A 24,645-nucleotide genomic window follows, 5' to 3' on the forward strand; every position below is an offset into this window, starting at 1 on the left:
CACTAGCCTCATTCTGCAAGCAGCAAGACCAAGGCACGAAGAAGCTGCCTGACTCATTCGAGACTGTACGATAAGCCAAGGCAGAGTCAGGCCCCAAACTCAGATCTGACACACAGCCGCACCGCTAGACTTCAGCACTGTAACCAGACACAGATGTCATTCAGTTGGCTTATACACCACATGTTCATAACAGATTTCACTGGACATAGGAGGCAAAGTATAGCACCTTTGTTGGCAAAATGAAAATGCTGAATTAAGGATTCAATCTTGTAAACACTGCCTATGAGGCATTCCCAGTGATGTCCCTGATCCGCAGCTGTGAGAGGCAGCAATGCTGTCAGCTGGCTGCAGCTCTTACACCTTCAGTCAAGCCACAACATCTGTGCAAACGATCTAGCCCTTATCCAACCCAAGAATCCTAATCAGATTCATCTAAAGCATTTCACAGCCAGGTCATTAAGTCCAAGCTCACTAATACTAATAACACACTTGTGCAAGTAGACCTTTGAAGTCAACAAGACTACTCAAGTACATAAGGACAATGTACTGGAGTATGAGACTGATCTTTCCAAAACTGAAATAATTAATTTTAGAAAAAATTCTGAAAATCAAGAGTAGCACTGGAAATTATTAAATTTAAGGACATTGCATATCCACTGAATTGTCTCCATTTACACAGTTACAAGAGTTTGCTTATGAATGCAGAGAAGAGACAAATATAATGAAGCTGCTTTTTAAAAGAGAATTATTTGCTGCCACTTTTCGAAATTGTTACTGTTGCAGTAACATGTAGGACACTTCAGTATCTTTGATTCACAAAAAAGGTTATATTATACATATTTAGCACATATTAATATATAAGTATATAAACATGTGTACTGTAGTACACACTGAACTACTTAGATAAAATATTTGTCAGAAAGGACAATGTCTTAAACTGCAGAGAGCTGAACAGAATTGTTTCTGTTTCATGGAGTATTTACTCCACTCCAAGTGGGTTTTTTGTTGCTGTTCTCAATTGGGGCTGATACTGGTATCACTCTTACCACCAAAACTACATCTACAAAATGCTCTATAAAAGCCTGAATTATAATATCATGGTTTAATCAGCCCTAACCTGACTAGCTTAATGAGGAACAATGGTATAAGTAAGAAAATGATTTATCTTGGGACTGTGAGGCAGATCATTTTGGTTAAATTTTTCCAGATGGCTTCAAAACCTGAAAATTAGCCAAACCCTTTACCTACCTACTGAAAGAGCTTGAATGCCTTCCCTGGCTGATTCATAAAAAGAACATGTTGCATATACTCTACATGGCATGATACACTCCATTCTTGGCCACCAGCACAGGGATATAATTAATCAGTATTAGCTGATACGTGGTTTTCTTTTTTTATATTAGAAATGCAAATTAAACACAAACTTCTTAGAACCTTTGGATTTGATATTGTTCTCTTCTCTTTGATCCAGTGAGCTCTAATGGCGGGAAATGGGTCACTGCTGCCTCCCAGCAGCACAGAGAGCTGGGATAATGCAGTGCTATATGTGTATGTACATGTGTATGCACTTACATATACATATGTATGTCTCTAGCATAGTGCTTTGAACATGTTTCATAGTAAGGACTCAAATATGGCTGTTTCTTACCATCTAGAATGCACCACAAAAGACAGTGGCGCATGTTAGGCATGGACTTCACCTCAGTGATACCTAGTGCTCAGTCATCCTGCGGTGACAGCACTCTCTGTGACTGTCTCTGTCTGCATACCAGCTGGGTTTCCTTGGAGTTCTCTCTTTACAAAGACCCCTCTCTGTACAAGGGCCCAACACCACAGCCAATAGGTCATCCTCATTTCCCAAGCACCGTTCAGGGAGATCTTGATGTATGGTTTGACCATTACAGGCATCTTCTAAAGGTCTCCTGCCCAGCCTGTTTAGCTTCCTTCAGCAATGCCCCAGAACCATCAGTCTGCATCCTCCACAGCAAGGAGATGCAGGAACACAAACCAGCAGTAAGAAAAAAACAAATACACAAAGAAAAAGCAACAGGTCGAAGAGGAACAACTGCTCTGGCAAAGCATGGCAGGACAGAGCAAAGGAAGTAGAGAAGCTGGGGGAGCCAGCAAGAACCTTTTCATTAGGAAGCCATGTTGAGAGGAAAGTTCTAACTGCAGGGCTTCCTCCTTGGCAGCCTGGTACCAACACTTTGACTCCATGGACAATTCTTTTATGAGACAGGAAATCATTCATAGCATAACTAGTTCTCCTAGTGAAGCAGTATCTGTTGGAGCTGAAGGAACTCGGGTTTCCTTCAACTTACACAGACTTAGAAAAACCTAAGTCAAGAGGAGGATTTCTGGATCCAGTTACTGTCCTATCACTAGCACCACTACATAAAACTCCAAATGCATTTTGCTGACAGAAGAAGTCAAGCTTAGCAAATGAGACAGAGTTTAAACATCACTGAGAGGCCTGTGAAAGACAGCTAAGCATTAGGATAGAGGGGACACGGAATCTCTGTTCTTGGCAGCGTGTAAGAACAGACTTGGCAAAGATCTACCAGAAATGGTGTGGGGAGCATCAATCCTGGCTGGGGAAAGGAGGATGTCTGTCATCTCTTGAGTGCTGGCCATCATCATCAGCCATTTCCACTGGTGATTAAAAGTGCTATTTTTCCAAGAGAACCTGACAACCCAGCTATAAGGGCAGATAGTTGTGATGCCCTCACAAAGCTTAGGGGTACCATTACTAGTATAAGCCAGAATACGATAAATACTCTTCTACCTGCCCTTTGCGTTCAGCATCCAGTTTCCCATTTGAAGATACCATCTTTCTAAAAGTGATAAATTTTCCATTTTATGTAGGACTGAGGGACTAAGCTGCATTTTCTTCAATACCATCCGTCTTCTTCCTCCCCCCCCCTTTTTTTTTTTTGCACAAACATCGTACATCTCTGATCTGTATCAATTCTCAACAAAATCATTTCCATTCTTTTCAGTCTCAATCCACTTTTTTAAGTCTCTGATCTATTATTTAATCCATCTTTGAAGCCTTTTAAATTCTGCTAAGTCCTTTAGGAGGCAAAATATTAATATAACAACATTACATTGCTTCCAGTGCTATTTTCTATTCTCTTCTTTTTATTCTCTAACATCTGTTGTTTTGGCTTATGCCATACGGTTGGGGAAGGAGGGCTGAAGTCTCTACAGGGAAACATCTGCATTACAAATATTTTCACTTTCTAATGGAAGAGAAGGCTTATTCTAAAATCTCAGGTAGGTAGGGATGTTTTAGTGAGCAAGCTGGGGAAAAAGAGAATAATTTCCACCAGATTTGTTGGAAAGCAGGGGTGTACTTTAGCTAACAGATTTTCAAACACAACTTCCTCTGATGATAGTAGGTGCAAGGTCTTGCTTTAACTCAATTAAATGAAATCACACAACACTTTATAAAAACTTCTCTTATTCACAGAAAACTGTATTTCTTATATAGCTTTCTCATTTTGCAAATATTTTTAGTTATCTATCCTGAGAAGTCCAAATGAAAGCAAATCATAAATGTGCCTATAATTTGCATTCCTTCCCCATAGAAGATATTAAACATTTTATTCATTTAAATACCTGAAACCTATAATTTTAACTCATTTTTACTTTATCTCATCCACAAAAGATACTGCTTTTAGATGAAAAGTAAACAACTATTAATTTGGCACAAGTCTTTCAGTTATGATGAAGAGGTTACAGGAAGGAGGTGAATACTGCACAAGAACACGTAATTTTACTTTGTCGTCATAGAAACTATACTTAAAATTTTCTTAATTTATATTGAATGGTCATTCTAAAAGTTGAAGCTGATATGAGGTTAAAATGCTATACAAACAACTTACGAACTCAAGACTATCTTCCCATGCAGCAATTTGTCTGTTCTAGAGAAGATGCAGCTTTCAGGAGGATCCAGGTTAGCACAAATTCAGCCACAGAAGGCTAAAACTCAGGAGCGAAAATGCTGCATCAAGCCAGAATGTGACCTTAGATACATCTGTGTAGCTGAAATCAGTGGAAATATTCCAGGTTTGCACCTGTGTAACTGAAAGCAGAATGCAGGTATCTGCTTTCCCTTTGGACTTAATATTCAGTTAAGACAAGAAAACAAATTCAAGCTGTTCCACTTCTTATGTTTACAAAAATTCTCTAATTGCTCTCCACAGGAAATACTTAGAGGATACTCTTACGCTGACATGCAAAATATTACACAGGGTGATTCCCTACTAAACTATTAGTAAGAACTCTGTGCAAAGCTCCACATATCAAGGTAGGGACAAGCAGTTCCATCCGACTCTTGCTGATTTACCCAGTTTGCACCTATATAAGCAGAATTTAGAGCATGTTTACAGAGCAGTTTTTAGCAGCATCGAAGGCTGCTTGCATAGATCTGCTGACTGGGAATCCTGACGCATATAGAACGCATGTAGGGCCAATAGTAAAAGCTGTAGGCCATAAAGGGTCACAAGTTCTTAAGCAGAACTGAATAAATTCACTTGAAAGACCAGAAATACGAGGTGGCCAGTGGCTCACAAAGGGAGAAAAACAAAACTCAAACTTTCCAAAGAGCAAAAGCTTATTAATCTTTTTCTGTTCAGCTTCTAAAGTTTTATAACCATATATCTCACCTATAAATACTCAGTCTAAGACCAACGTGTCTTGTTCCGTGTAAACTCCCCAATCAATGCTGCCTCCTTTTCTATTAATCCACCCTTTAAAATACGTTCTTTTATCAGGTTTTAATGTCTAACATGATTTAATCAAGAACACATGCCTCATAAATATCATCTGTCATGTTCCATTAGTTTCATGTGGAAAAGTACAAGTCAATAAACAAAGGTTGTGCCATAAATCTGCCTTGAACACATTATACCTCAAATAAGAAAATAAAAACATGTGTGTCCTTTGACCTGGATATTCTTAAAATGGAACTTCAGGTATTGTCTTATGCCTTTAAAAATGTCTAAAGTATTCACAATTAATTGCGTACCTAAGCAATTTCAATTTACATAATGTTGATATGGAGACAGTGATTAAATAAGCACTATGCCTTTAAGGCACCTGTTAAATAACATCACTGCCTCTGGGTTAAAACTGATATCCTGGACTGCACAATGAAAACCAGGTCTCTCCACCATGCAACTCTGCTGTAAAAATCCCTCATAACTCAGAGGAGCCATTGGGTTCAGTTATTAAAAGAGAGAGGGGAAGAAAGGAAAAAGAAGGAGGGGAGGAGTGGAGGCAGGAAAGCACCTTCTCTTGTGCACTGCATGGAAATGTCGTCGCTGTAAACACCAGCGAGTCCAAACAGCACATGCAGGATCCCTGTGAACTCTCCTCAGACTCTCCACTCTGGTGTTGGTGGGCACCAGTTTGTCACCAGTTCTCTGATTGTTCAAGTACACAAATAACATGATGTATTCAGTTTTGCTACTAACACCAATGATCAAATTTGATGCTTGGGTCATCTGGGAATTTTTATTTAAGGAAATTCCCGGCCTTTCCAGAGTTGCAGGCCACAGTCGCTGCTTTCAAACCCTCCTGCTCTTTATGGCACACAGCAGCTTGTGGCTTTTGGTATTTTCCACTAATGATCTCAGTTTGTTATAGGCTGTTGGGGAGTGCTTTGTGGCTTGTGGGTGGTGTGGGACAGATGCTCCCTGGACTGAGCATCAATTGCCTGCAATAGCAAAAAACTGGATTCAATTGTCCATTTGATCCTTCCCAGTCCCCTGCTCCTACCAGCCCACTGGGCTTTGGATTGGATACCCTCCCTACCCAGCCTTCTGCTCTACAGCAGATGGGAAGGGATGGATTTTTCACTGGGGTCCCTGTCCATCCCCCAGCACCTTTCTGTGCAGCATGCTGCCCACTGTGTCCTAGAGCTGGCCAACTTGCTAGGTGGCTCACTCAGTTTAGCTCTGCCAGAAGCAATATTCTTTTCCTGAGGTCCCACTGACTTCTGTAGGATCTGAAAAGTGGTGAACATTTCTGATTCCTGTCTAAAAAACAGGGAAATTGGACTGACAACAGCTCTGGAGTCCATGAGAAAGGAAGTCCAATGTTTTCCTCTCATGCATTGTGAAATCTGAGGAACAAGAAGCTCACAACTCAGTAGTCTAATTTTGAAGCTTTAAAAAGAAAATAAAGAATATCTGTTTTTTTTCCTTAATGACTACTTTGATCACACACTTACTTCCTGCAGGTCCAGTTTGACCTCTTTGTGCAGATGGGCCTATACTCATGTCCAAAGCAGTTGATCCCCATTGGTTTCTAATTTTTCCTGTTCCTCCTGCCTTTTCCCAGTGTTCCCTCCCTTCCATGTCCAATCCCACCTTCAACTTCTCCCAGCCCTTCAGCCACCAACCGATCGGCCTAGGATGTGCACAGACACAGATGGTCTGGGTGCCCTGACCTGCTCATCATTCACCTCTCAGAAGTAAACAGGTCAACAGATTGCCTTTCTCTGCCCAATTCTGCATTTGGAGCATTTACTCCTATGGGGAACAGCTGAAGTTAACATCGAACAGTTTTATGCAAGTCCCCACACAGGGTTTTCTAGATTTCACTCCTTTCTCAGATGTTCACCTTTGAAAAACGGGAGCTGCATGTCTACAATCCGAGTAGCTCACTGGTTCCTCTGCCTCTGAATTTGGAATTACAGGATAATACTATTAGTCAGGAACTGGTAAGGTACAGCACTCCTCATATAGTTACCAGGCTCTGACATTCACTTACCCAAATCTCTACGAATTGTATCTTGTTAAATAATCTGCTGGAGTTCATCTCTTGCTGTAGGAATGTCTACTGCCCTGGGACTTGTTCCAACACTAAAACTGCCCAAAGAACCTCAATGTGCCTTATGATACCTCACCGTGCTTACCTGTGCAGGGCAGCAAGCAGACCTCAGCTTCTGCTGCCCTCACAGCACTGCCAGTCTGAGGTTGTGCCTGAGATATACACCTTCTTATGGGGTTCTTCCATGTTCCCAGTCACGCCTTGCTGATACCAGGCAGGTCAGTCCCAGTGCAGCTCAGCCAAAGCTGTGGCTGGGTGTTGTGGGGATGGGAAGAGGCCACATGATGAAAACACAGGAGGAAGAAGATGACAGCAGATACAGGCAAGGGAGGAGCAATCAAGCAAGCAAATCTCACATTCAGTCAGTGATGTTGATGGGGCTGGCACCTCATGCAAAGCCATAAAAGCATTCCTGCACCACAAAATTCCTGCAGCATTGCTGAGCATCACTACTGAATTTACCTAAAAATAGATTTACAGCACCACTGTTGTGATTCTCTGCAAGGAAGAGGCTGACAAGGGGGATTCCTGTCACCACAGGAACTTCCGCACTCTCACATCACTCAGTTGGCAGTACTACCAGACCTGTGGGCCCATATTAAAACTGTGAACTGCACAGTGCAACAAGACTAGAACAGCACCCAGTATGGTGATCATCATGACAGCACCCAGCAGAGTAACCCTCACAGCACATTGATGCAGCCCTTCACAAGTCAGAGTTTAGAGAACCAGTCCAAATGGCTAAGCAGTGACTCAGACCTCTGGAGCGTCTCACAGGACACACTGGGAGTACACAGAGTATTTTATTTTATACATTAAGTGAGAAGACACTTCACGTTCTCGGTGCCAGACACAGAATCAGTGTATGGTACACAGTTCCCAAGTGCTTACTCCCAGGCTACACCTAACCTAGCTGAACACCAGGGCCCTTTGCTGGCAAAGGAACAAGTCTCTTCCAAAAACCTGCACTAATTACAGCTGCTCTCAGGGCCCTTATAAACATCAGGTTCCACTTCCCAGCTCTGGTGTTTCCTTTTCTTTCAATAACAAAATTTTAAAAAGAAAGCTAGTTTTCTGGGTCAGAAGACTCTACACATAAGAACAGTTTGTTAGCAAAGTCATAATACTTGTAATTCCCTGACATCTTTTATCTTGCACATCTCAGATGGACTCCAATGGTATCACCTGGCAAAGAGCCAAAAGAGCTCTGCTACTAAACCTGCATGATAAGATCAGCACTGAGTGGAGGAAATGCCAACAAAAATCTCCCACTTTTCCCTGGATTTTCATGCAAACAAATGAGTATGTCACTTTAGTTCCCTCCTCAACAAAGTCTCAGTGCCTGAAGGTCAGTCCCACCCTCCCTCAGTAACACTAAATTAAAAAAAGAGCAGTGTATTTTCTCTGAGTCGCTCTCCCACCCCACTGCTTGTCTATGAGGCCTCAAGTCCTTGGTGGAACAGTAGATTATCACATGGCATAGCTTTCTAGACAACTGTCTGCATCATGTGCTGGAACTCACAACGGGAAGAATTCAAAATTAATACTATTGCACCACTCTCAGCAGATGCCATAAAAGGAGACCCACAGAAAGCATGAACTATGTAACATTCAACGCCAGAAGACTAAGCACCAGATCCAGAGAGGTATCTAGGCACTGAATTTCCACTGACGTCAATGGGAGTTAGGTGCCTAAATACCTCTCTGGATCAGACCTTTAGTAGAGCAAACTTCAAGGCTTGACTTTTCAGTGGTTCTACAGTTCCCACAAATTCTTCAGCACCTTCTTTGAGGAGCAAGTCCTTCAAAGGAATGCCTAGGAGACTCATCACACATTTGTCTTGCCAGAAAATAACAATCTAGTTCTCAAAGGAAACAGGCTAGACCCGGTAAGTACATGAAAAAAACCAAAACCCACCTTTTGTGACATTGTTCAGGTGTCACTGCTTGGCTTCCTAGGAGGCATTTAACTTCGTGAATCTCTCAGGTCCTGTCTCTACTACCTGGCTTATGGAGTGGCAATTTGATAGGAGGCTATTGCATTGTGGAAGAATACCTGATAGACATTAGCTACTCCTTAAAACTTACAGATTGTTTTCAATTAACATAGGCATCACTGAATTTCACTGTTTTTTAAAACAAAACAAAACCAAACCAACCAAGAAACCTGTCCAAAATAACATAAACCAAGAAACTGATCAGGTTCTGTAACTGATCATCTACGAGGAAATTGAACTGCACATGCTCTTAGTGGGCACCAAAGGGCAATCACTTGCCCCATTCAGAAATATAAATCAAAGATACCACCCAAAGGAAAGGGGAAGGAAAAAAAGGCCCTTGTGATGACAGTTCAGATTGAAATTAATTTGCCCACTTGCAGAAATTCTGAAAGTGTTTGCTCTTGATTTTTCACCCCCACCACATGGCAGCTGCTTTCTTCCAAAGCACACACTTGCACTGTTGTGGGCTGTTGAAGCAAGACAGCCAACATTGGAAATAGACATGTCCCGCGGCGGCATGGCAAGCAATGGGCACAGCGGCCACACCACAGGGTGCATGGAGCTGTAAGTACATATACAGACACAGACTGTGTCTGGCCCAGGGACTGACAGAGGGGGAAGGTGTCACAAATATAAATCTCAGGCCAGAGAGCCAAAGAACTCAACTGGATTTTAGTCACATGGGTATCTCTCAGTTTCCCTTGGCTGCCTCAATCAACTGTGGCCCAAAGTTGTAAAACCTGCCCACAGCTGCTCTGCTCACCCCCAACCTGATGTTTCACACTGTGACTTTATGCAGGCTTGTTTGGATCTAACAAGGTCCTTATTTTTCTACAATGCAGGAAATAAGGAAACCAGCCATCAATTATTAGAAGCGCAGCAGATCTGAGCCGCGTGGCTGTAAAACAGATTTTTCTTTAATGAAACTGAGCTGGCATTTGCCAGAAATAACAAGTGCCCAAGACCAAAATGTAAATCAAAACTAAAGGAGAGTTTTCAAAACTTTGAATCATTGGTAGCAACAGACAAGCTCAGAAGGAGGTTGGTATGATTTTGGAATGTCTTAAAAATGTGTGACTAATATGACTTCTAAAGACATTATTTGTGAGTTAGTATTTCAGTCTCCCCACAGAAAGAAAACATCATGACCAGAGAGGGCCACAATGTTTGCTGTAATAACTGTGTTAGTATGTCACTATTGCTATGCTAGGAAGGAGGCTAAGAGCCTTTGTTTTCATTTCAGAAAGCAAAGAAAGGGAAGACATTAATGTTGAAAATCTTCAGTGGCTGGTAAGAGAAGGAAGATTACAGCTATTACCCTTTCCCCATGTGTCCAGGTTTTAAACACAGCACTTGGTTTTAGTTGGTCTCAGCCCAGGTCGTAGGAGACAGTAGGTTCCATCACAACATCTCTGAATAGAGACTAGTCTAGTCAAGGAGGAGTGGTGCTGTTTGCTGAAGAGCGAGACATAACAAGAGGAAAGAAAGGGTGGGTTTGGAGGAAACATCAGTTGCTAGCGATTGCCTTACCATAATTACTGTCAAAACTGTGTGACTGTGGTGCGGTAATGCTCCTTCTTCCCCAGCCTGCCTTTGCCATGTCCCCTAGTCTTTGCCATGAAACCCAGAATGAGGCCCTAAATTTGGCCTCAGCATGGATGCTAGGCCCAAGGATTGCAATGCAGAGGGCACATGAAGGAAGAGCAGCACCAGGTCCAGCAGCAGGAGATGGCCTGGAATCCAATCTTTTACAGATTACAAGTGGAAGCTGTTGGGATGGTCCAGCTTATTCGTCTAGTGATTCTACCATTGAATGCAACTGTCCATGGTTGAAAATTATCATTTCTTCCACAGGAACATCCAAACCTGGCTCAGCAACTCCAAGTACCAGAGGATTTATCACAACCTTTGCCAAGCTGTGCCAGGGTTAATTATGCTTGCAGTCAAAAACATGGGTCTTCCTTCTTGTTTGATCTTTCTCAGTTTCCAGCCACGAGATGCCATTCTGCATTTATCTGCACCCAAAAGAACCCTCAAGTATCACATATTTTCTCGTCTGGTGCATCTCCCAAACAGACCAGATTGCCTCTAATCTTCCATTAGTCCCTCAGTACCACATATGGGTTAGCATCTTCCAGTTCTTGTCCAAATCCTTTGATTTTTCAAAGCCATTTAAGAAAATCTGAGCATTAATCTATCTTCCTGCAACTAGAGGGATGCTTAACAGGAAGATAACATCACTTCCTATGCTTTTTAACATTGTATCATATCACTTTGTACCCCACTAGAAATTTATTTTCTCATACCAATTGAATATGACATCCCAATACTTTTCAGCGTCACTGCTTTTCAGGACATACAGCCTCCCATCTATAAAAACAGTTTACATCCTCCATGCCAAGGTACAGTCTCATGTGTACGACTTTATGAAAATATTCTTTGTCCATTTCCTAATCATAGCTTAAGAAATCCATGTCGCATGCCAGTCACTTCCTAATTTTTATTTATTATTCCCTTAATCTGAAGCAACAGACAAACCTTACTGGCAGTGGTTTTCTATTTTCTGTCAGGATTTCAGTAGAAACTATTAGATAACATTGAGAACAAAATTCAAACTTACAGAGTTGTATACAAAATACTGTCACTGTACAAAATACTGTTCTTTGGTGTGCATCTCAATTTCTATAGATAAATCAGTTTTTACTCCATTCAAAAGGCACCGTTACTGTTTTCTATACCACTATTTTTCTGCCACCAACATTGCATGTGACAATTCAAAACGTATCCCAGAAGCTTAAGTCTAATCTACCAACACATTTACCTCTGCCAGCCTCACTCTCAGGCTTGCTATAAAACAAGAACAAGCTTGATGAACTCTTTTAAGAAGCAGAACAGCTTCCTTCAACTCCTCTGTAAATGCAGATTTCCACCGCAATACATCCCCAGTTCTAAACAGTCTAAACTCCACCTGGACCATAAGGATGTAGATAAGACCAACAACTAAAGGCCAATAGTGCTGGAGGACTTCAGCATGGTCAGTTAATTTTCATATTTGGGGAACAGGATGCACTGCAAATGAATAATAATAATGATTCAATGTGAGCCTAATTCAGTATCAATAAGGCTATTTCCTTCTTCAGAACAATGGTTGGCATTTTCTATTCCCAACAGGCAATCGTCTGTTAGCAATGGCATGTCCCCAGAATGCCACAGAACATTTCACAACTCCTTTGCACATAAAAATCAATCATTTTCCATGCCCAGTTGTCCCACCACTGGCTCTACCAACTGCTGCTCTTAGAGCCCTTCACTCTGTCTGGTTTTTATTGTATGCCTTCTCAGTGTTTTCTTGACAAACAAATGAGTGGCCAGAAACACCAACATTAGACAAGGAGAGATTTGAACTTTGTTCAGTAAGTCAGAGAGGATAGAAGCCTGGAGTATTACAGTTTGAAGGACCTCTTGTAACTATAGTGCCTAAGCAGTTGAGTGTGGGAATTTAAAATGTCATGGGAAAGACGGTCAGGCCCAGAGAGTTACATCCCACAGTAGGATTTCCATCCAGCCTGTCCTTAAAAACTCCAGTGATAAAGAACTCACAGCCTGCTTGGGCACCATATGTCAAAAGCTAAGTATGCTCTTAGTTAATATCTTTCCTAGTGTCAAGCCCACATAATCCCTGTGGAAGAATAAACCAATGTAGAAGAGACAGAGATGCTGAATATCAGGTGCATTTCACAAAGTACTTGGTACCACCAGGGAAAACCTACAGCCACACTCAGCTTCAGAAAGGATACAATAGGAGATTTTCTTCCATACCAGCAGAACAAGACTGGTACCTCTGAAGGATGTATGGGCACCATGCACACGAATTATAACTCTGATCTATAAATTGGTGGATTCCATATTTAGAAGGTCCTTCTCACATCTAGCTTATATTCTAAATCTGGGTTGCTCATCAAACTAGCAAATGCTGTAGTCAGGAGCCTTCACACTGGAAGCTGTATCCAATCTTCCAAATTGTTTTCTCTAGTGGTACTTAGTATCATAATTCATTTTTACCTAAATGCTAGTTGGTTATGAGGCTATTTTTCACCAAGTTTCCTCTCAAGTCTCATATTATCCAGGCTCTGAAACTGCCTCCCTGTCACTTCAGAGTGACTGCTCGCTGCCGAAACATCTACCCCATGCATAAAACATCTTTATCACCTCTAATGTTTACTGTTCTTAATTTTCAAGTCTCCCAGCAACTTCTCCAGCAGCTAATAAAACCTCTATTGTTGGCATTGTCACTAACCCTTAGCAAGGAAAGTTCCCCAAGCAGGTTAGTCCCATTTTGAGAAACTTAACTTGGGTACCACTGAAGCAGCAAGCCTATACAAAACACTAGTGTTTTCACTCGAACTTGCCAAATAAACTGTACTTGTAGCTAATGCCATCGTACATTCAGGTTCAAAACACTACTGATGATGAGTCGTTCCAATGGTTTGCTCTCACGTTCTAGATTTTGGTCCCCTTTATATTGGCTTTCTATGACTAATCTTGCAAAATATACGCACTTGTGTAAGTATTTGTGGAAGTGGCAAGCTTATAAGCAAATAGGCATAAAAGCAAATTTTGACAAAGCAGTCAGAGTATTCATGCCAATGATCTCTGCCTAACAGCTTCTGACAGGACGCAGTAAGAGAAAGGAGATCTCGTATGAATAATGTTTCCAATAAAAGCTAGCCAAATCACCCTGACAGATTGAGTATTTACACATTCAACAGACCAAAAGCTATTTACACCAATTGCCATACTTCCACATATTTAGCCCACAATTCAAATAACTTACAACCCTTTACGTATATTTAAAAATAAGCCAACAGCAAAGTTGCACAAAGTAAAAGACAGGCCAGGAGGCTAAGAGAGTAGAAAGAATAAGTTATTGAGACTCAAGGGCAGGGAAAGAGCAAGTGGGCTCTAGGGGTAAACATCCCCTTAAATTTCCTGCATACCCATTCAAATCAGAGAGATGCTGAAATGCATGGGAATCTTGGTTTTGAAAAGAGAACCGTTCACACAGATAGTCTCTAGCTTATCTCCACAAAAATATGACAAGTCAGCAAACTTTATCAAATAGCTCAAGAACTCAAAGAAAAAGAACATAAGTCAATTTGTGGCGAGTTGGCAAGAGGAAAAATAAGATGCAAAACTGTGCAGATTAAAAACATGAGACATCTTTTTCTTTTGCCAAGTGAACCAAGTCCATACTTACAGGACAAACTTCTCTGCATTAGCCCTCCAGGGCTCAAGTCTGCCTCCTTTTTATCCACTCTTGGTTTTAAAATGGCGTCACTTCAGATCTGCACCAGAGCTACGGATAATGGAATCAGGCCAGCTCAGTTTCAGTTGAACATAAACCAGCTCTGATGACTTCAAGGGAACTGAACATTACAACAATCAGATATCCAGGAAGGAGGAATTTAGTGTTGCTTTTTCTTCTTCAAGTCCTAGAAGACAGTCTCAGCTGCATGCAAAATCTGTTCTGCCAGAGTGATGAGGACCTCAGGAACCTCGGAGTAGCTACCTGCACCTCAAGCCCAGGGGGCATACAAACCATCGGGTGCTTTCTGCCTCAAGAACAACAGCCATAAGGGACTTTTCCATCTGCTGGAAGGCAAGGGCAACCCTGAAGTTGCTTCCTCCAGCAAAGCAGGGGGGGAGATTTTCCTCCCAACAGGTACTTATTATTGGCTATTTCCAACACAGCTCTCTTAATGTAGCCTCCTTTCCCTCACCTCAGCATGTCAAGCACTAAAATAAATGAGAGAATTTGTTCCTCAGCAACAATTCTGCAACTGGCAGCGTAAACCAGATGCCAAGCAGTTAAGAAGCCCAACTAAAATGTTCCGTTAAAAACCTTACTCTCCCAAAGATAACAAATATGTATTTTGCACTTTTCACCACTCACACTCGAGACTTACCAACAAGGGCAAGCACCACGTACTTCACGCAGCAAAGAGAGAAATCTGGTCCATACACACACTGTGAAGAGGGGGTGCAGCCACGCTCAAGCAAGTGCCACCCCAGGCTGATACAGCCATATGTTTGCAGTGCAGCATCCTGCAACACCACCAGATCAGATCTCAAACAGAGCACAGCCACATCACCTGAACACTGCAGCTGAACTAACAAACTCTGTCCCTCAGCATAGAAAATTAAGCTGGCCCTGATGGTGTGCCGAAACAACTGCACTGTTTCTGGCTCCAAAACTGGCTTGTCTCTCTCCACACCATACTCCATTACACTCTTGCAATAGAAATATCATGAATAATACACAGACTTGCCCCAAAATGACACAAGTAAGTGGTACAACCTAGAATAGAGCCCAAGTACCCTAACTCTTTTCATCTCAAACATTTATATACTTGGCCATATCAGCTGCTGGCACAATCCTTATGTTACTTCTCTCTGCCTTCACCATTTTTGCTTGTTTCATGTATGATGGCAGATCACACCAGCTTTAGACCCATGCAACCTCCTTGAACAGGAAGAAAAATTAAAGGTGAACATGCTGTGTTGACTGACCTTGGCATCCAAGCTACTGGGCTGCTTCTGCTTGCACGCTTTTCTCTCTGGGAGAGAGTTTAACACTTGGATCTTCTCTTCTGTGCCTCAAAAGAACATGGACGGGATTTTAAAAAACATTCAGTACTGGCCTCCTCCTAAAGTCAATGCTACAACACCTGGCAATTTCAGCAGGAGCGGCAGGGCAAAGCAGGAGTTATGAAACCTCACATTAAATACTTTCTGGGATTTTCCTAGAAAATACTGGGAAATAAACCAGAAATTTCCTCTTTTATCTGTTCTCACTTCAACTCTCTCTTCTCTGTCCAGTACTGATGGGGGTTGGGAAGTAGGCAGCACTTACATAAGGAGCAATACGTGAGAGCTGTTTTGGGGTGAAATGAGTCCTTCTGAATGCAAAATGCTGCTTTCCTCAGGCACCCTTCCTGTCCCATTTGGCCTCTCTTGAGTGTCTGCCACTATGGAGAAGTTCCATCAAAGAACACAACATACAGTCATTGTAAGTGACTGATCATTTGCTCTCAGTGAAGGATTCAGGTTAAATCAAAGCCAGCTGCTTTAGAGAGGGGCAGGCAGCTAAAAAGAATTTAAACTAATAATAAAAAATGCAATCTAGAACCTACATACATAGGAAATCTACTCTTGTATTTCAAGTAAATAACTCTAAGGTATTTAAGCCTCATGCACAGAAAACAATTTTTTTTTTAAAAGTCATCCTCTTGCGTTGTTGTTCTGCCCTAATAACTCTGAAATGTGCTACTCATCTCTCCCAGTTAAATATCCTGTTTCACAAGCCCACTCCTAGATATCTGAAACTGCACAGCATTTCTATCTAGCTTTAGGCATCTAGCATTCCAAAGAATTAATATTTAAACTTATTATAAAGGAATGGGGATTGTGTTAAGCATGTAGTATTTAGCAAAACATTCATGTTAATAAACTTGTGTCACTTGTTCGCCGTACATTTATCATTCTTTAAACTCAAAAAAATATTATGTTCCAAAACTGACACATATATCTGTATTTTCCTTTTATTACAACCAAGACTTAGATAGGATTATAGAGTGGAAACTATCAAATTTCAGTTTTTACAATACACTTAAAATTATATTATCTTTCTTTGCCTAGGGGATTGTTGACTTCAGTATTTAAATGACTTAACCACAGCAAATTGCAAAAAAGCAGCAAATCACAGCACTTATTTAAAATAAACCTAGACCCTCTACTTCTTCATGTTAATGTTCTTATACGTATTATTCTGTTATATCTCTTAATTATAGATAAATGAATAAAAGCCCCTAACTGGTTACAAATATCACTTAATTGTTTTTTATTTTTTCCTCTTATATTAGCCGTTGATTTACACCTCAGATACGCTCTCTCAAGCCAGCACATGTAATTTATTTACAGCATTGGAAAGCAGGCAAAATACATCATCTACTGTTATACAACCTTCTACTAGGTATTAAAATACCAGGCCCCTGGAGACACACTTCATATAGTTCAGCAAGTTCCAAAATAAACCAAACCACCAACCCCTTAAGCACTTAAAACAACAATGGAGATCTGTATTAAAAAGTTAGTCTTACAGTATTTGATGATGTCGCCTTAGTGTCATTTTTCCCTCTGGCTAAACATGCAAAAAACCACGTAAGAATGTATTTGCTTTCCCCTCATTCTAAAACAACTGACAACTCTATAGCTCTCACAAAGCCCTCTTATCAGACACGTAAATGCCAGAATTAAACGCAGTTTAAGATGTTTTGCATTCATTTAACCTTTAGAATAAATTTGATTGGGTAGATTCAATTACAGTGCTTCTTATCAATCCACTATGCAAAATAATCACATATGCATTCAGACATAATGACAGAAAAGTCAGACATAATTATACGATTTAAAGCAAAACAATTGCTTTAAAAAAAAAAAGGGAGAGAGAAAGATAGAGCTCAAGCACTTTGTGATGATTTGACTGAGATCAACCTTGTAATTTCTAAATACTCAAAACCTCAAAATAACCTAAAACACAGAATTTGGATCAATCTCCTATTGCAGCTCTGGCAATGTCTCATCTGTTTTTCAAGTAGTCCCCTTTCTACAAATAATCTTAATCATTAACAATCATTTAATATATCCAAACTAATTACCATAATAAAAAAACAACAACAAAAAAACTTGTTCCAGGTTACTAGTGAAGCACAGAATCTGAGAACAGAAAGTTCCAGGTTCCAACTGAGATTTCACATACTGGGTGCCAGAAATGTAATAGGAGGGGAAGGAAAAAGGGGAATTCTTTGCCTCTATTCTTCAAAGCCTGTGCAGAAAGGTAGTACTGCAGTAGTCTGAACTGATACGTATCTGAATGGAAGAACCAGCCCTTGCTTTTTTTACATGCCCCATTTAAACGCAATAAAACGGCATGAGTGGTTTTAACTGGTCGTTCTGTCTATGTCATTGTAACGCTCCCTGCTCTCAGGAGAAGATAACAGCTGTGCCATATTCAGAAACACATACTTTTGCTATTGTTTGCACATTTGTAGGGCAAGATTACACTGTACCACAGTTAGTGAGCACTGCCCTTGCTTTGGAACCCTGTATTCTTTTAGTTACATCAGTGTGCTGGGAAACAACGTTTGGTGGCGGAGAGAAAAAAAGCAAACAAAACCAACAGTCTATTAAAAGCAGTTTCATGCACTGTGAAATGATTACTAGATTGCATGCCTTGTTCAAGCTTGTTGACATATAATGATAGAAACCTTGACTGCAAAATGGAGTGGTTTACATCTATATTCCCTCTCCAATTACCCTGCCATCGACATCTTCAACAATTCTAAAAATCACTAAACAGCAGAGGCTCACGTCTCTAGAATAATGGTAATCACGGTACTGAACATGGAAGTAATATTCACAGTACTACAAATTTCTCTTCATAGTCCATACGTTACTCCACTTCCTAGCTTGCAGATGGATTTAATGCAAGCTTGTTATTTGTTCTACAAGCTTTTCCCTGTACACAGGATAAAGAACTTCTGTAATATTAGGATCAAAATACTGACCCAGCTAAAGTTAGTGGCAAGACTCCTACTGATACTAATCGTTTAGAGTAAAATTTTGTCCCTCCTATTCAACATACAAAGCATCTTTGCTTACTGAAAGTGAAAAAAAAAACCAAAACACTTTGTCACAATGAAGAAGTACTATCTCCCAGAAGACGCTCACTTTACATTTAGCAGTTTTACTAAATAGAATCTTGAAGCACTTCCAGAATATAATCTCAAATCTACTTAACATCCTCCACATACACTTTAACAGTTTATATGTATACAGGGTTGAACTCTAACATGCAAATTACCACTTAGATATAGTTGAATACATAATTTGGAATATCCTAAGTCTGGAGTATTTGTAGTTTATGAGACTACCGACTGGAACACATTAATGCACATACTTAAATACTTGTAAGATTTAGATTTTAAACTTTTACTTACTATGAAAGAAGAAAGGAAAAGGTCTTTTTCTTCCCATCCCATTTAGCAGAGTATATAATAATCTCCATTTTCATTCCATGTGCTAATGTACTTGTTTTGGCTTTCAAGTGTTAATTTCTTATTTTTTTTACTTCTATTCCTTCAAGTAAAACTCAAGAAGTTACAAAATCTCTTCCACAGATCACACTTACTTCCTGTAATCTGACATTATGTGTAATTCCATATAATTCTACACAATATTGATAGACACAGTATTTATTCTCTATGTTTTTTCCAATAGCTGTATTTTTGTCCTGAAGCAGAAACGGTTGGGTTTTTTTCCTTTTACTTCACAAGTACTGAATACCTTCATATGACAGGTCAATCGTTAGATCTTCTGGTTTGTATTTACTAAATATTCTCTACTACCAATCCCTAAATAACAAAGAATTTAATTATTAGATATAATTAAACCTCTTTTAAATTAAATGCATGAAACGGTCATCTTCAATTCAGTGACTCTGATTTTGCAACACAAATCATTAGAAGAACTTCCTTCAGCAGCAAGTAACTGGAAGTTACTTTCCTATTCAAGACAAGTAAGCATTTTAGCCAGTTTAAGGGAGGAGGAGACAGTCACAATTTATCCCAAACAACTTTATGCACACATTCTCCAATCTGTAGTTTCTTCTCCTTTCTCCCTTTACCAAAAAAAAAAAAAAAAAAAAAAAAAAGTTAGGAGGAAAAAAACCAACCCAGACCATGAAATAAAAATAAGTTCTGTAACTGCAAGTTCAGTTCAAATAAACCTTTAAATTCCTTTTTGTAGTGGAGAGTTCAAATGCAGCAAGCAAGAGAACTACAGTGAAAAGAAGAAAAATTTATTACTATAGCTCTACATAAAATTAAGAGAGTTTAGAGATCACCATACCAGTGAGCCCAATCCCTATCTCCTTATTAGCCCATATAATATTTATCAGCTCTAGGCAGTCCCATTTGCTCCAGTGGGATAATTCAGGTGCACACAGACAAGGTGTATGAAAGAAAATGACAGAATCAGGCCCAAGACCAGTCGATACACCTAATACGTCATATAACCAAAACATATGCTTTTGCTTAAGATCCCTACAGTATAAGCTGTTACTTATGCAAGGACTACCCTGCTAACCAAGGGAATAGTCACAAGGGGTTGAAGTGGCAAGATTTAATCCTCCTTCTCAAAAGCAGAAGAAAATTAATACATTTCAATACATTGGCTGTATGTTTGCCAAAAGCAGCTACAGCTAAAAAAAAAAAAAAACCAAACCCACAAAAAAAACCCCAACCACCAAAAAAACCAATCCATTTTCTCCTTGTCTGAATAAAAAATACTCTCAACGAGGAAACATCCAACTACTGCAACCGAACAGCTTATTGTTTTGCCCACTGTAAGTTAATATCTGAAGTGGTTACTGCAAAGGTCTGGGCCATTTGGATGATTGCCCAGTGGCACAACTAACAGGATAAATCTCGTCATTTCTACTGAGTCATGAATTAGGTACACCGAATGAAACTGGAAAAGAATGAAAAGGAGAAGTGTTTCCTGGTAACAACCCTAATCAATGTCATTAAAAAACTGAGATATTTGACATCATTATAGATTACTCTTTTGTCACCACTAAAGCTTTCTTTCCCAAAACTTTCTTTCCTGTCGACAATAATTATTTTGCCCCGTGTTACTTTCAAAACGGTAATACCATAGCGTGAAATTCAACGAAACAGAACCAAAACACAGAATCCCAGGAAAACACTGTAAAATAGACTTCATACCTTATGGTACAGTTATTCTAAGCTGAGCAGACCACAAATGCCTCCAAGAAGCACTGTCTGGGTGCAAATACTCTGCCTTGTAACACACAGGGAAATCAATGATCAAGAAAAGTTTGGTGTGTATCACAGCCAATCATACCAGAAGGGGGAGGCTGGGTGAAAACTGGGTGTTTATTTTAAACAGCTCCCAAACAGAACAAAACATGAAGCACAATTCCAAAATACTGATATTTTTGGTAAAGAACCAACAGCTCCATCCTGCAAAGCTTAGACCCAAATGATCTGACTCCCAGAAGTAATCCTCACTACCACTCCTCAAGTTTTTGTTTGCCTGTTCATGTAAAAAGACTTGCTCAGGCACAGAAGCATTTTGCAGGATCATAACTTAAACACTGTGAAGCAGTAGAGTAACACCACAGAGACACTACAACAGCAAGATGCTTTTTCCCCCCGTTGTGATTACTTCAAAGCTGCCCTTTTTATTAGTAGGGTAGTGCATCATTCTGATTCATTCTTTTTTGAAAAAACTACCCCCCAAAAGTAAAGGCATGTTAAGAAAAAAAAATATTTTTTACAGGCAACTATAAAAATTGATTTTGCTCTTGTTAAAGAGGGTCTTTTACTCTCTCTACTTGCAGCTTTCAACTGTGGATAAACCAAAACCAGGAGGCACATTCAGTAATCCAACCCAGACTGCAGAGGGCATTACTGGGTACATGGTACTCTGGGGCTGGAGAGCAGGAGACACACAGAGCGATGATCTGAAATCAAGCTGTCATCGGTTTCCTTCCCAAAACCTTTTACTGGGTAAATCTGAATATTTCTCTCATTCTCACTTCTTAGCTATATCTTATTAGATCACATCCACATACAGCCATCCCCGGTGCTTTTCTTTATCTTCCTGAGAGAACCAGGGTTGTTGGGAGATGGTTTACACCGTTCCTTGAAAGATCAGTGGCTCTCCCATCTGCAGCATAGCCCACTTTAGATACACAGAGCTCTGATTTTACAGTTAGATCACAGTCAGCAATTGGGTGACTTCTGTTACTTCTGTGGCACTGACTCAGAAGCACAGGGTGCTGAGCAGGGCTGGCAACTCACAGTATTCAGTGGGGTAAGTCCAAAATGCCCATGTGGACATTAAGGCAGTTGCTGACACTGTATACAAGTCAGAAGCAGCAGCACAGCCCACACATTTTAAATCAGACTCTAGCCCAAATTTTACTTTCCCTAACTTCTCCTGAAAATAACTTCACAAGGAAAAAAAAACAAAAAACAAAAACACAAAAAAACCCACCCCAAAAAACCCAGTGCTGCCGTCCTTGGAAAAAATCCAACATTATCCATCAAATCACCACGCTCAGTAAATGAACCCTATCCTGCCCATGGATACCTCCTACTTACTCCCATGACTCAGGTCACCCATATGCTGAAGCAACCACAAGGTAACATCCTGGACAGAAAATACGTTAAACAAAAAACAGCAACAAAACTTAAAACACAACTTTTTTTCCCAGTGGTGAAAAGGAGAAATTGATCAGTCAAGAAAGATGAATTAGCAACCTTCTCCCATGCCCAAGTACGTCTACTATAAAAGACCCAAGTGAATGGAAATTACACTTTTCTTCTTTCCCTCCCTACACCCTTGCCCTCTGCAGTAGCCACAAGAGGAACATGCATGAAAAGAGGACTAAGCACCTCAAAGGGAAAAAGAAAAAAGAAACTAAAAAAATGAAAGTGCTTCAACAGTCTGCTTGGATAGGACAATGCACGGGCAGGATTTTAAGCTGGTACAAACCCTAATCAAGTGGCACCAACCTCGCTCATGGGACCAACAAGGGACTTGAAAATCTCATGAGTCCCTTCTACAGGCACCAGTCACAGCAGCACAGCAGTACTAGAGCTTGTAGCTGTACCTTCATACTTCGTGAATCCTCCTTCTCCCCCCTCCAAACCTGGTTCTGTGTAACAGACCTTCATTGCATTCTTGCCAAACATTAACAACCTTTTTTTTTTTTTTTTTTAAATCAGGAGAAGAGAACTGCAGCATTAACAAACAGAAAAATAAAAAAGGTAATTTATAACCTGCTACTCCACTCTGTCTGAATTCACTGATGATGAACAAACACATCCTACAGTTTGCAGGACAGACCTAGCACAGATTGAGGTGTTCATTAACATAACTTCACGGCAATGAAAGGTGCCATCACCCTAGGTAACAAGCTCACAAAAGAAAATGTTACTAGTCCAGGGGCATGCAGTCTACTTTTATTTTTCAAAAGAATGGACTGAAAGGGATGCACTGAAAAAACTCCAGTGCAAACTGTCTTACACTAACAAGCTAACAGCATGGGTATCTCTAAAATAGAGAAGGGGAAAGGACTGAAGAGAAAATGAGAATTACCTTCTTAATGTTACAGAAAACATTGCTTTAATACTAATAACCTTAGGTGCACATATGTCTCTGCAAGTGGATTTGTAGCATAAAGGAATGCTTGAATTCCCTCTGATCCCATCTAGTGATACCTTAGAAGGATTATTTTAAAACTAAATTTTGATTAACAAATTCCAGCTCAGTTAACAAGTTCTAACTCACAAGGGTAACTTAACAGATTTTAGTGGGCAATTCCTAACCTCAGTGCCAGTTCTTTAACAATGGGTAGATGAAAATCGGGCATTTGTTAACTAGCAGAATTTGACCTTACGGCATGCCTTTCAGGCACCAGGAATCCCAAGTCTGAGGATTCACTGCCTGAATCCAGCGTTTGTAACACCTCCTTGAAATACAAACTATAAATCCAAGCAACCGTGGTGAAACTGCTGAATAAGAACTAGGCATTTATTGTCAGTCAGGCATACTCACAAACAAACACCCCACACGCACGCTCAGGCGCAGGACAGACTAACCCAGTGTTCAGCACCATCCTCAAAACAACCACCTCTGAGAAGCGACCAAACGGAGCAGCAGCCGCTCAGGAGAACTAAGGAAGATGCTGGTCTCCGGATTTCTTAAAGAAAACTGAGAAACACTCTGCTTCCCACCGGCAAAAAACAGTCTGGTTTATCCTGCGCCTCCAATGTGCATAGGAAAAAAAAAAAAGTTTTAAAGCTTGCAGTTAAATAAACAAATCAGAAAACACCCTGAAGACCAAAAAGAAGAAGGGAAAAAAAAAAAAAAAAAAGCTCGATACGCATTTTTGTTTGGTTGGCGAGTATTTTTTGTGGTGGTGGTGGTAGTGTTCGGTTCATGCATTTTTAAACTCACCCTTCACGCTTTGATGTTTCTGCTGCTGGAAATAATCTTTAGAGCCTCTAGCGCATCGCAGCTCCTGCGCCCTCGGCAGAATTGGGATCCTCTCGAATATGCTGGGTCTTTTGGGGATGAAATCTAGCAGAGGCGCTGACATTTCAGGGGGGCTCTGCTGAGGCTCCGTGTGGTCGCTGCCGTTGCTGACAGTTACTTTAAAGGACATCTGAGGATTCAAGAGAGCTTTACCAGCGCTGGGACGAGTCACCCGCGGCAGTTCCTTCCGAGGCTCTCCCTGGCATTGATCGGTCACCTCGAAGCGGGCCGCCCCGGCGCTGGCTTTCTGACCCCCCGCGGGCTCACAGTGCATGTCCGCCTCCGCCTGCTGCCGGGGCCCTCGCCGCTCTCCTGCACCGAGCGGCACACGGAGGAGGGGGGGCGGTGGGTGTCAGCGCCGGCCGCCGCCGCCTCAGCCCCCGCCGCCTCCTCCTCCTCCTCCTCCTCCTCAGCCCCGCGCCGGCCGCCGCCTCAGCCCCCGCCGCGCGCGCCGCCAACGGCCGTTAACCGCCGCCCGGGAGGCGGGAGGCTGCTCACAGCCCCGCTCGCCCTCTCACGCACACCGGCCGGGGGGGGGGGGGAGGACGGGGACGGGGAGGCTGGCGCCGCGCGTCCGCTTTCCTCCCTCTCTAGGCAACACCGGGCTTTTCGTGAC

General features: G+C 41.1%; 1 protein-coding gene across 4 annotated transcripts in view; it reads right to left on the minus strand.

Moving 5' to 3' along the window:
• GLIS1 (GLIS family zinc finger 1) overlaps positions 1 to 24,424 on the minus strand; it is a 205,837-nt gene extending 181,413 nt beyond the window's left edge. For all 4 annotated transcript variants that reach the window (XM_075037621.1, XM_075037619.1, XM_075037620.1 and 1 more), the window contains exon 1: positions 23,952 to 24,424. In XM_075037621.1, the coding sequence (XP_074893722.1) occupies positions 23,952 to 24,303 (352 nt within the window). In that variant the 5' untranslated portion in view covers positions 24,304 to 24,424. The remainder of the gene's footprint in view (positions 1 to 23,951) is intronic.
• Positions 24,425 to 24,645: the final 221 nt, after the last annotated feature.

The sequence above is a fragment of the Buteo buteo genome, chromosome 10 (assembly GCF_964188355.1).
Source record: "Buteo buteo chromosome 10, bButBut1.hap1.1, whole genome shotgun sequence".
Taxonomy (NCBI): domain Eukaryota; kingdom Metazoa; phylum Chordata; class Aves; order Accipitriformes; family Accipitridae; genus Buteo; species Buteo buteo.